At 38.0% G+C, this 12,448-nt stretch overlaps 1 protein-coding gene and 1 long non-coding RNA gene across 2 annotated transcripts; one reads left to right on the plus strand and one right to left on the minus strand.

The window, feature by feature from the left end:
* Window positions 1–381: 381 nt before the first annotated feature.
* LOC113679089 (uncharacterized) lies at window positions 382–6,475 on the minus strand. The gene is made up of 4 exons (XM_027196036.2): window positions 6,034–6,475; window positions 5,363–5,566; window positions 1,585–1,692; window positions 382–1,050 (listed from the first exon to the last, which is right to left on the minus strand). Exons 1-4 carry the CDS (start codon window positions 6,070–6,072, stop codon window positions 883–885), a joined length of 519 nt encoding a protein of 172 aa, XP_027051837.2. The 5' UTR covers window positions 6,073–6,475; the 3' UTR covers window positions 382–882.
* A 2,045-nt stretch (window positions 6,476–8,520) lies between these two features.
* Window positions 8,521–10,078, plus strand: LOC149042180 (uncharacterized). The gene is made up of 2 exons (XR_016188435.1): window positions 8,521–8,709; window positions 9,550–10,078. It is a non-coding gene; the product is annotated as an uncharacterized LOC149042180 (long non-coding RNA).
* The last annotated feature ends 2,370 nt before the right edge of the window (window positions 10,079–12,448 follow it).

The following is a 12,448-nucleotide window of genomic DNA, read 5'->3' on the forward strand; positions in this document are numbered from 1 at the left end:
ACACTAGTCCCTAACTCCTGCATCTTCTCTGTAATGGTTACCAGGGACGTTAAAAAAACCCACGCACTTCCCGCAAAGAGTACGGGGAATGAAAATCCCGGTGTTGTGGTCCGGCCTTGTCATTTTTGTTCAGGCCCCCATTTGAAAAACAACCTTTTAAGTTGAACTAGGCCAGCCTTTATTAATATTACAAATGAAAAAAATAAATGAATTAATTACCAAAAAAGGCTCCTGAGTTTTATGAATAAGTTTGATGAGGAAGCAAACCCCAAGTCCTCAAGCTCAGGGAATATGAATGTTTCTTACTGTATCACTTCATGGATTGCTCTCCAATCATTCTGATTACTATTACGAAAGATGAATTCAAAGACAACCGTATTGTAAGATGTAAAAGACTTTAATCTTGTTCTAAAGCAAATTAGCCAAAAAGCAAAGACTGCGAACGCTACTTTTAAAGGATTTACGCTACATAAATAGTAAACTGCCTTCTAAGAAAACATCTTAAAAGTTTTTTTTTTTCTGCAAAGTATTTTAATGTATCTTAATTTATGTCCATCTATTTCGTCCTCTCTTTTCCATTTACTTTTGACTGCGAGTTTGTTGGAAGCAAATAAATTGCAAAATAGCTTTGATAGAACCAGCCAGCATGTTAACATACGTAACTAAAACCAAATTTCACTCAAAAAAACGCTGTTCGCACGTGTATCAGCGAAAATAATACGCTTGAAGTGAAATTGCACCACACGCCATACTATCACGGTACAGCGGCTCATCGTGTGGCTCCATTCACGCATGTGCACGTCATTAATAGCCCTTCATCTTGAATCGGTACATTGACTTATTCTTCCTCTTGATTTTGTCCTCTGTCACCAGTTTTTCCCTTCATGATAAATTGGCATTTAATCCAAGTTCGTGGTCATCCTGTGGAGTGTGGGAATATTTTGCGCAGCTGTGTGAATCCAACATGAATTCCAGCTTTTTTATTTCCGCTTGTAACTTGCTGATCTGCGCTTGAAGATCATTGTTTTGATGCTCCAGCTCCTCAGAAGCCTTAAAGAAAAAATATCATCATAATGTCTGCTTCTTTTCGTTTTCAAGCTAACAAATAAAACAACACTGCTAGAAGGCTACTTCAAATTATATCGAGGAATCGATTTAGCAGTTCTGTAAGACCTCTGATACCAGAAAATTCAAAGGTATTCGTTCTTTCCCTTGCCTCTAAGAAGAGATTGTGGGCGTCTTTATCATATCGAGATCCAACTCTTCCTAAATATGGAAGGAGCTGAGTTGTGGTGCTCTGGCAGTAGGAGACATAAGCCGTAATTTTACCTCATAAGAGCGTCTTTATTCGATTAAGTACCCAACTTCCAATTAGCGACCGCCCCCACCCGTTCCAAAAAAAACTTAAGTGCACAAAAGGAGTATTGATTATTATTTCTTTACCGGCTTACAATCTCTAAATTTACCGTCTATGGTACATCTTCACGGTGTAATTTTATTTATTATCTTGTTGCAAAATAAACGCGAACAGCCTATGACTGAGCACCCGGGGCGATTGATCGAATAAATACGGTACCCAGATACCTCAACTAATGTTTTAACGTGTTCCTTTCTTTTCTTGCGGCATTTAGAGGCGGCCACTTTATTCCTTTCTCTTCTTATTCTACGTCGTTCTTGTTCGTCAGCGGTCAACTGCCAAGAGAAAAGTGTTCTGTACTCGCAAGAAGTTCATAAATTGTTCAAAACGGTTTTGATAAATTTTCACAGAAAAAACTAGGTGAAGAAACTTTTAATCAGCAAAAGAAGTAAGACAAGGAAAAAGAAAACTTTTTCGAGGTAAAACCCATAGCCAAATTGCAGAGGGGTCTCGCGAGGGACCAAATTGTAAATAGCGTTAGCTTTACTTCTGACTGGTCCAGAGTGATGTGGAATGATTCCGTACCGATAACAGATCAAAAGTGGTGCATTTCATACCGTTTTGCCTTCGACATAAAAAGAAAAATTTTTACGACCCGATTTCGAAAATAACGCTGTTTTAATACGCCTTATACAAAAAATTCGTTTCTTCAACTCAGCCAATTGATAAATTATCTTTAAAAAAAAAAACTTTTCTCAACTGTTTACCTGGATATCCCTCACTTAAGGCCAGTACCTTCTTTAACGTTGATTTCGAGGCAAAATCTCATTTAAACTTACTACACGATCCTGTAGGTAAATTGGGGAATGTTCTTTCCCTGTTCTTTACGGTTACATTTATTCCTACTTGACTGCTCTTGATTGGTTTCAATCCTGATCAATTGCGTTATTTTATTGATTTTTCAAAAGGGACCAAAACCCATTCTTTGCGAGTTGCCTTCGTTACGCGAAATGCTCTTTCTTTTCAACAACCTGTACTCTACCCACGTTTTTTTTTTTTTTCATACACCCACGTCCCGTGACAAACAGTCGCTCACCGAGAAAATGCAAATCACTTTCTAATAAAATATTTATTTTTTTCGGATTTTCATTAAAAGCCAAGAAAACCAAAATCGAAAGAGTCTATTTGATATGGATGCAAATTTCAAATAAAGATCAGCTGCCCTAACGTGGGATGCACTGGAATACGATGACATAGAGCTAAGACCCTTTCATTCCTTCAACGCAGCTGAACATTTACATCATTTTTTTTCTTGCTATCATGACTGGAGAAAATTACGAGAGAAATATTTTCATCTCTAACCCTGAGAGATTGCGAAGAGACCATTACCGGGTAACATGAATAACGGAAAGTCTTACCATGCAATCCTGGACATTCGTACCACGATACAAGCAGACTCCTACTCTCATTTCAGGCTGAAGTTGACTGTAATGTTTTGACATTGACCCTAAACTCCTGAGGCTTCTCAGTTCGTGCTCTAATTCAGTTCATTTTCATTTCCCTCCATGAAATTAATCAGATTTACTTTGGTAGGTTTTACTCAATAAAATCTTCGAACACTCCTTGTCTTTCTCCAGTGTCTTAACATCACTTCAATTGCTCAAATGTTTCTTAAGAATTTTCGCTGGATGAGTTTTAGTGACACTTCTCCGTTGTCTATTGTTTGAATTATGTAATAACTGGAGACAGCAGGTAGAATTGTGTCTGAAAATGTCTTGATCCAAGCTTCGACGAGCGTATGAAAACCGGGATAGGTTTACTTGCAGTCAAAGTAATTTCTAACCAATGAAGGGGGTAAGTTTCCAAAGTGGCGGGCATTACAAGATAATTTGCTTTTGATAAACTGATTTGATAATGTAAACTGGCCACCATAAAGAGTCTCTTGAGCTGATGTTTCGAGCACTAAACCCTTCGTCAGAACGAAAGACTAAACCAACTAATTGAATTTTCATTTTCCATCATTCTGGTCATTGATTATGATAATGAAACAAAGGAACAGAAACTGAATTTGTCATAACTTGGAAGTAGTAACGTAGCTTAATAGAAGTTAAGTTCCAAATGGTTATTATAGGAAAAGCATTAGCTCCTGGTGAAAAGAGGGATCTGGAAGGGGCTTGTAGATTCTATGATTTGTTCTTTTTCAGACTGGGAAATGTCGCTCAAAAGGTGGCAAGGTTAATAGTAGCAATTTTGTGGGCGAACATGACAACTCTGAGGAAACACAGATAAACAAGAAATAGCGGATAACTCAGTTTATCTACCGAGTTCCACTTCTCAAAAGACAAAACGAACTATAAAAGCAATTATCGAATTGCAAATTTTAACCAACACCAAAATAAGTACTACCATTTTACCAGCCAATCTTAAAAAACTTTAATTTAGCTTGTTTTTGTGTTTATGAAAAAACTGAAATTAGAATATGGAAACTTTTCGTGGCTAAGGGTTTTCTGAGACCGGACGATTTTATTCCGTCATTACTCTCGTGGTTTGAATTGTACTGGCCTGAGATTTTCAGCTCTTACCGTACAAATCAACCGCTTTTTTACTTTACTTCAATTTTGAACAACAGTCCATTCTATTGGAGCTATGTTTCGTTTTCTTTAATAGAGAAACATGAGATGATTATCAGTCCAAACTTTCTAGTAATATGCATAAACTCTTAGATCGAATTCTAAAAAAAAAGCTCGGAACCTTCTAGGCAAACTGATCTTGGGGTTTGCTTGTTCTGTGATCAGCATTTATAGTACCTACCGCGAGGAAAAAGTATTAAAAGGCCAAATACATGACTCTGCAACAACAAAACACCAAGAGGTTCGCACCTGACACTTCACAACCTGTTGTTTAAGCAATGATAACAATTCAGTTCCTTCTTAACAACTGGACCACCTGAGAACGGTTTCTTGACAATGAGAACTCATAAAATGTTTTCAGATTTATTTGTAATCATCTCGAAACTGCCGTGTTGCTTTAATTGTATCTAAGAACATTTTTAGGCACACGCTATAGATTTCTCTTAAAAAAATTGCTTCATAACAATTGCACAAGGTAAAAGGATCATTCAGTCGTTTTTAAATCCATGAACTTCGAAACACGGCTGCTTCACTTCTTATGTGTTTGCGAACAAATATTCTTCATTCGGTGTTGTATCGCTTTTCCAACTCACATGTTGAGGTTCTCAAAATGTCTTAACGGCTGACTCATATTCCAAGGCGACAACGATATTTCAAACGTCGATTTGGATACCAAAACAGCTCAAATAAAGAGTAAAAAATTTTGATAGCTTATCAAACCCCGTAACTTAGCCACTCACCCGAAAAAAGGAAGCTTCGAGGAATGCTGTTTACGTAGCTCAATTAATCGTTACATAAAAAGAACAAGCGAGTCACGAAAGATCGAGCGAGTCGACGAACGACCATACGAACGAACCAAATAAGGAAAGTTCGGCCTGACGAACGACTGAGGGTATGACCGAGTCAACCGAACGAAAAACGGAGTTCTGAAGATGTCTCAAACGAACATCGAACCAACCACCGACGTGAAAACAAACGAACTGCCGAACCGAAGTATGAATTTATTTAATGATTGATTATCTGATTGAATTAATGATCCAATGAATGACTAAATGAAGGATTGATTAACCACGACTGGAATAAATAAACTACTGATCGTTCTAAGAACTAATGTAAACAAACTGCAAAAACAAGCGATGTTCTTTCATATCATTGACGCCAGTATGCAAAATTCGATGGTCTTGTAAACCGTTACTCTGATGATGACCAAAGAAACTTAGAGTTAGTGCTTTTCATGAAAACCGTGAGTCAAGAGCAATCCAAACAACCTCTTCGAGGTAAACAATGAGGAGTAAATAATATCTGGTGCTAAGAATCCTTTCCCTGTGGAGCAAGAATTTCTAACGAGCATTACAACTCTGTGAGTATCACAAACCGCTTCATTTCCATGGTCGTATTCAAAGTTCATCTCCATCATGTATTCCATATCAACGTCTTCCCCACCATCATCGACAGAACATCTTAGCTCCGGTTTGATGTGCATATCAAACAAATTCGCATTTGTCTGTGGAGTGCAATCCACCAGCTCTGATAAATCTTTCGGTGCTCCAGTGAATTCATGAATCATAGAATGACAATTCTGTAAAATTAAAACAACCTCCTATAGTTATTCGACAATCGAAAATGACAAGCGTGCAAAACGCTGCGATCAGCGATTTTTTCGTGCGTGTACCGTTCCTAAGTTTTAAGTCTTTCCGGTAGCACTCATTAAAGATGAAAGGACTCTTCTGGTACCTGGTGGCTAACTCCTCAAAAACATTCTGTCAAACAACGAACACTTTGTGAACTCAACCGTGTAATTAGCGCCACCCCTGATAAGGAAGAAACGAGGCTACCTCCGAGATACTTGCGGAATTTTCTGAGCTGGTGAATCAACACCTCTGCGAGGCATTAAGCGTCGTTCGTTCGCGCTATATCTAGGATATGATCTAAACACCAGAGCGTAAATCACCGCTTAAGATCATAAATGAATTTTCAGGGTGATAGCTTCGAGAAAATTTCATAAACTCCTCATCTCACGATCACTGCAGCGAAATAGAGCCATACCTCGTCAAATCCCGGAGCAACGGGGACTCTTGCCTCCATAGGGGGGTCTTTCTCCTTTGCTAGGCCCCCGCTTAAGGGAAGCAAGGAGGCCTAAGACGAACTTTCCCACTGTCTCTACAATGTTGTCCCATTAACGATACCACTAAATGTGCTAAGTGTCCCTGATAAGGTCAACTGCGCTTTGATTGGTCCATTTACCGACACATAATTGCTCTTCCTTGGGGTTACGAGATACAAGAGCGATGATCTAATCTTGGTTCGTTGCTCTCTCCCAGAGCTGGTTCAAATGTAAAAATCTCCAAGAAAACGTGTTTTTGCGAGGGTTGGATATAAAAGAAATAGTAACCTCTGCAGCTGTGTTAGGATGAAACAAAAGAGAACCAGTGGCGACCACAAGAAAGTGTAACGAACAAGGTGATTACATGACGGGTACCAGCAATATTTTTTTCTTGACAATTCTTACACTTTCCATCACTTCTCGGACCCAGGCTCCCTGGGAAGCTTTTGAGGAGATTCTTTTATCCATGATAGAACTTGAATAAAACAGTGGCTTCCGATGCGAAATCAACAGAAGAGTCTCGTTTCATGAATTCAAAACAGTACTTTTGCAAAGTTTTTGCAGCTTCTTCTTTTAACAATCCCAGTTTTATCAACCGACTTCCTTGTAAACTTGAACTTTGAAGAACTTTCGGTTTTTTGAATAAATAAGAAAGATTCCATGACTGAAGAAATTCTTTCAGACGTGAAAGTATGGCATTTAATCACCAGACGGTTGAACTGTAATGAGGGAGAACTGAGTGTGACCTTAGGCCATCAGCCCGGAGCCAAACTCCAGAATACAACATTTTGTCTTTTTTTTTCTCAGTGACGATGGTTTATAAACAAGCTTCTTGTTTTGCCGTCTTCAAACCATTTACATTTTTCTAGGATTCGCAACCTTTAACTGAGCGATACTAAACTCTAAAAAGATAGAGAACAGATTTGATTCCAACTAAATGAATTGGATTACATTTAAGTTATCAGTCGAATTTCCGAGATCATTTTTTCTTCCGTGATTTGACCAGTCAAAGTTGTATTCAAAACAATAAGTGTATTTTGAGGAGAAAAGGTGACAACCAGACGACATCATGTGGTTCTTGATTTGGTGAGAGTACCTCTAAAAGGTTTAGAAAAGCCCTTTTTCCATTTTATCTTAATTCAAGGCAATGTTGGATAGTTTTTTTAATGGACAGTCCTGATAGGCTTGTAGGTGTTTCAACTGAGTGTCCAAGATCCTTATTTTGTTTGAATGTTGAAAAATCCTTGTAGAACGGTGGCGGATGATCTCACACACTTATCAAGGAACACAAGCCAGCCGCACACAAGTATATTTAATCTTCGAGGGAATCCTAAATACTATAATTTGATTGGTTCCCGAAACCGGTCCAGCCTTTGACGGCAATTTAATACGTTGAAGAATTCGCCAGAAAATGAAGAAGCCAAAAACTTCAATGTTTAGATTTCTCACACCTAAATTACCCATTAATCTTCGCACTTATGCTCACCTTCTAAAATGGCAAGCAACAGTGTTGCAAGGAAATTTAAACAACGTTCAAATTAAAGAGCGACTTGATGGGTTTAACCGTAAGCAGTAAAACGGCCAAAAAATTGACCGTTAGGCGTAAAAATTGAAAATTTCAATCGCTAGTCTTTATAAAAAAAACAGCCGTAAAAATTTTTCTTTGAACTGTAACAGAAAGAATTTAACCTTTCGCAAAAATTGTAACCATCAGCCGTAAAAGCGATCAGCCCATTGAGACTCTTTTTTGTAACGAAAATTTGTTCACTTTACAACTTAGGCCGACGTAGGTCAACGTAGTGTCAGTGAAAAATATAGCCTTTCTTTTAATGCAAAACTTGTTAGTTGTTGAATTTTCCCGTTTCCTCGTTTGGGTCCACATGTGAGCGAATTAATACACCCGGCTATTTTCCTTGGTTTTATGCAGTAATTCTTGTGATGAGTCATTTGTCACAAGTACCGAATAAAGCGATATTTTCTGCCAAAACGAGTATGGTATGAAACAAAAAAGAGAGTTCCAAGTGGTTAATTGTTCGCGATCTTAATGATTGTGATGGTAAGTTTCCTACACCGGGACGGAAGGGACAGGGATTGCAAAGGAAAACGTTCAAGCCAGATGGCTTTTTTGAGTTATTTTTTTACAAAAAAAATTGCTCTTTGTCAAGGTGTAGAGTGGTATGTTGCTCGTACCGATCAGATCGCCGCATTTCGGTATGTATCTCGCACCAATCAGATTTCTGCGTTAGGGTATGTATCCCACACCAATCAGATTGCCGCATTAGGGTATGTATCACGCACACAGCATTTGGATATTTTGTACCAATCACAGCGTTTAGGGTATGTATCTTGGACCAGTCATATCACAGCATTTGGATATCTTGCACCAATCACAGCATTTAAGGTATTATCTCGCACCAGTCATATCACAGCATTTGGATATCTTGCACTAATAGCAGCGTTTGACTATTGTTTTCATGTAAATGATGTCATGGAATCAGGGGGCTGTGCACAAAGAGTGACATTAACTATAAATTTTGGGCTAATTTGATAACTGTAATGGTTTGTGGCCTTCGCGAGAGCCTCATCGATTGAGGTCGAGAGTTATCGGGATATGAAAGGTTCGCATTCAACCTTTTTGTATTATTTTTTATTTAAAACGTGTTTTTTCCGTTCCTTTACTCACAACTCACCCGTCAAACAACTTACATTCCATCACGTACCACAAAAACAACGTTCAAGTTCAATCAGAACATACCCAATCATTGCACAAGATGAACATAAGGCAGTTTTTCACGTGCGTGAATTGTATTCCACCAATCAAATTACATTTTGCCAAATTAGACTTCGCTCCATCACGTGTCATTTCCTTTCAAACAACCTGCATGTTATAACGTATTCCAACCGCATTGTCCAACCCCACTAAAAACGATCCATATGGAACAAAATGCCACTGATAGTGAATTTTCCACGCAATTCTCCTGCGTTTTGACTTTTCCTACGAACAAAATTGGCTTTTAGCTACCTTGGACTTAATCCAATCGCGTGTTAGTTCCTCGTAAACAACCTGCATTTTATCACGTATTTCACACACACAGAGGGCAAAGACCAGAGAGGCTTTCAGTTTCCTTTCCGTAGTAGAATAACGTGTAAATATATTTTTAAGGCAACCAACTGTATACAAATAATTTTAATTTCTCCTTCTTAGAGGATTGGCAGTAAGCGTAGTCCCTTTTGCAAGTGTTATTTGGTCTCGTCACGCAACGCTCTCTCTCCAACGGGGAAAAGATGGCGTTGTGTGACGAGACCAAACAATGGCTGGGAAGGACACAACAGTAAGCGCGGCACCGATGCATTTTATTTTTGCTTAGAAATATTTCGACATTAGAGGCAGTAGACCACAAAGTACCTGTGTGAGTTCAGATAAATTGCGTTTTTTTGCGTCTTTCTCTTAAGGTAAGGTAATGTGATGTTATCGTTCTTTTGAAAGTTATACTCTTTTTTTTGCTACAAAAATGAAAACACTGAAGTACACAAAGTATCCCGTCCCAACCCACGGTTGGTTTGGCCGACGAAAAGGCAGAAATTCGTTGATGATTTCTGGATGTCTTGGATCTGCGGTAACTAGACTTCGCACAAACCAGGAGATACTTCATAGGACTTGCTTTCACTTGCCTGTGCCATGGGTGACCAATATCCTCACAACATCGATACAAGATCAAGCAGAAAAGTACAAGGAAAAATATCGAGTTGAAACAAAGCCAAATTCTCCGAACTAACCACACATGAATTGTATGGCAGAGAGTAAGGAGAATTACTGATGAAATCGCGATCGGGAGTGAAAGGGTTAACTGCTTCCGCGATGTGAAAGAAGCAATCGGTGAATCGAATGAACTTTTAAATCAATGGTTGTTCGTACGATCACCTAATGTTACGCACGAGTTCAGAGAGCTAAACAAATTAAAATATGTAAAGTTTATGTGTCTCAAATCTGTGATCGAAATTCCTTGAAAGCTCGATGAAGAAATGTGAATTAAGTGTCCTGACATGTCCACCATATACACCAACTAAATTTAGACATTACTTTTTGTTATTCATATTATTGCGTCGAAAACATGGCGATATTTTCCAATTAAGGTACACATTGAAGTGGCCTATTTGGAGAATCTGATCCGAAAAGGGACTCCTTTGAAACTAAAGACGAAGTTTCCTCTGTTTTTTTTCTCCCCGACGGAAACTCAAGTCAGATCAGAAACTATATCAATTTCTTTCCTCTCAAAGATCACGTTCAGAAGGACATTGTTACTCTGAACGTGTTGAAGAAATCTTTTCTTACGAAAAACGGGACAGACAGGACATTTCAGCGACAAAAAAAGGAACTGAACGAATGGAATATATTCGTTTTGTTCAAAGACAAATCCTCGTCGTAGAATTCCCATATCTTATTTTCTTAAAATGTTATCTGAGACAACTTGTGCCTGATACATATTATGTAACGAGCCGTTTTGTTAGCCTCTGAGGAAACAATTAATTAATCTTTCGTGGAAAGACATTTGATCTTGTCTTTGGTTGCTAAATTACCATCCGTTCCAAGAAAAAACAATAAAATACCAATGTTGGTTATTTTGTGCTTGTGGCAGCAAAAAGGAACTTTGAAAAGCAGAATTTACCGTGTCGTTCCGCTTATTTTTTTTCTGAAAGGAACTTGAAACCAAAGCGGAAAAATTGCTCCTTCCTTGAAAATGCATCTCATTTTAATCCAATTAAGAAATACGCGTGACTGCTGAGCGAAGCCTAACCTAAGCAGGCAAATTTTTTTTGGATGGTCCCTTGAAATATAAAAAAAGACTAGCTGCATAAAAACCACGTGGACGGTAAAATCGTTATGATATAATAAGGCAAAAAGACTTAGATTAGAGTTTTCTATGATGGAAAAATTACTGTTTAGATTTGAAACAAGGAAATGTTTAACGAGCCTTATAGCTTTAAGTCGATGTTATGTAAGGAATTGTGTCAGTCTACGTCAATCTCTCCAATTTAAAATAAGGAAATTTTTGACGAGCCTTATCACTTTAAGTCGATGTTATGTAAGGAATTGTGTCAGTTTACGTCAATCGCTACAATTTGAAACGAGGAAATGTCTGTCGAGACTCAAAATTTAAAGTCCATGTTATGTAAGTAGGAACCACGTCAAATGTTCTCAAGGAATTTAACAATAGATGTACGTGACAAGGAAGTTTGCCTCGCCGTCTGCATGTAGTACAGCACGGAACATTTTTTATGATCAGTCGACCTTACCGCCTGAAGAAGACTAGCAGTATGTAGTCGAAACGTCGCGATCTACATCACTCGTGACTACAGCGTGAGACAAACGGAAAACTCAGCTTTTATTGTTATTCACCGCGTTGAATAACCACAACCTCTTTCATGAAATTTTTAAAGAAATAATATGAAAGAAAATTGGACCGCATAAGGAAAATGCGGAAAAAATGCAATTCTAAGCGACCAGGAAAAAATTATGTAACCAACTCTTTTACTTTTACGGCACTTATTGTGATCGTGCAAGGTAGCTATCATGACTGGTGGTTTTGCAATTGTCCATTGTACCGGTTATCGATTTTTACGAGAACCACACTTACCACACTATGAGAAAACTCCACTAGACTACGAGGTAATCATGGCTACATTTCTCGCCGAAAAGATATATTTAGCTTTTTCAAGAAACACTGTCGTTCTCACTGATCCATAAGTTAAATTTGAAATGCGCGTCCAAGACTGCTTAAAATAATTGTTAAGTCAGCGTTATTAAAAGTGATTTTTTTTTTCATATTGTCGTTGTCGCTGAGTCAAAAATGTCTGTGCCGTTGAAACGCAAGGGTGCCAAGTCACGGTTTCTTCAACTTCCAAGCTGCAGTCATCTGCATCCGTGTTAATATTTGTTATGGCCACTGTTATTCTTATGTAATTTGAAGTCGCCTCGTTAGAATATCACTATCTTATGATGTTAATTTTTTTGTCATTTCCTTTCAATCTGAATGTAATTTTGTTCATCTCTCCCCAAAAAATTACGATTCGGATTGTCGCATAATAGCATCTTCGACATTAGCGAGGAAATTTGTCTCACGGACAAATTTAAATTTCAACGCAGAAATTTTTCCGGTGCTTATCAAACAAAATTCGAAAACAAAAGAGATTAACTTTGAAAGAATGTTATTGTTTAGAACTGAAAACTCTTATCCGTTTCTCTATTAGTTCATCAACGCATTATTTCTTAATGACGTTGCTTAAACTAAGTTCCTTTGCTCTTTTACTTCAGATAATTTTTATCCAGTCGCTTGTTCACGAATTCACTCATGGAAC

The sequence above is a fragment of the Pocillopora damicornis genome, chromosome 7, assembly GCF_964200805.1.
Source record: "Pocillopora damicornis chromosome 7, jaPocDami1.2, whole genome shotgun sequence".
Lineage (NCBI taxonomy): Eukaryota > Metazoa > Cnidaria > Anthozoa > Scleractinia > Pocilloporidae > Pocillopora > Pocillopora damicornis.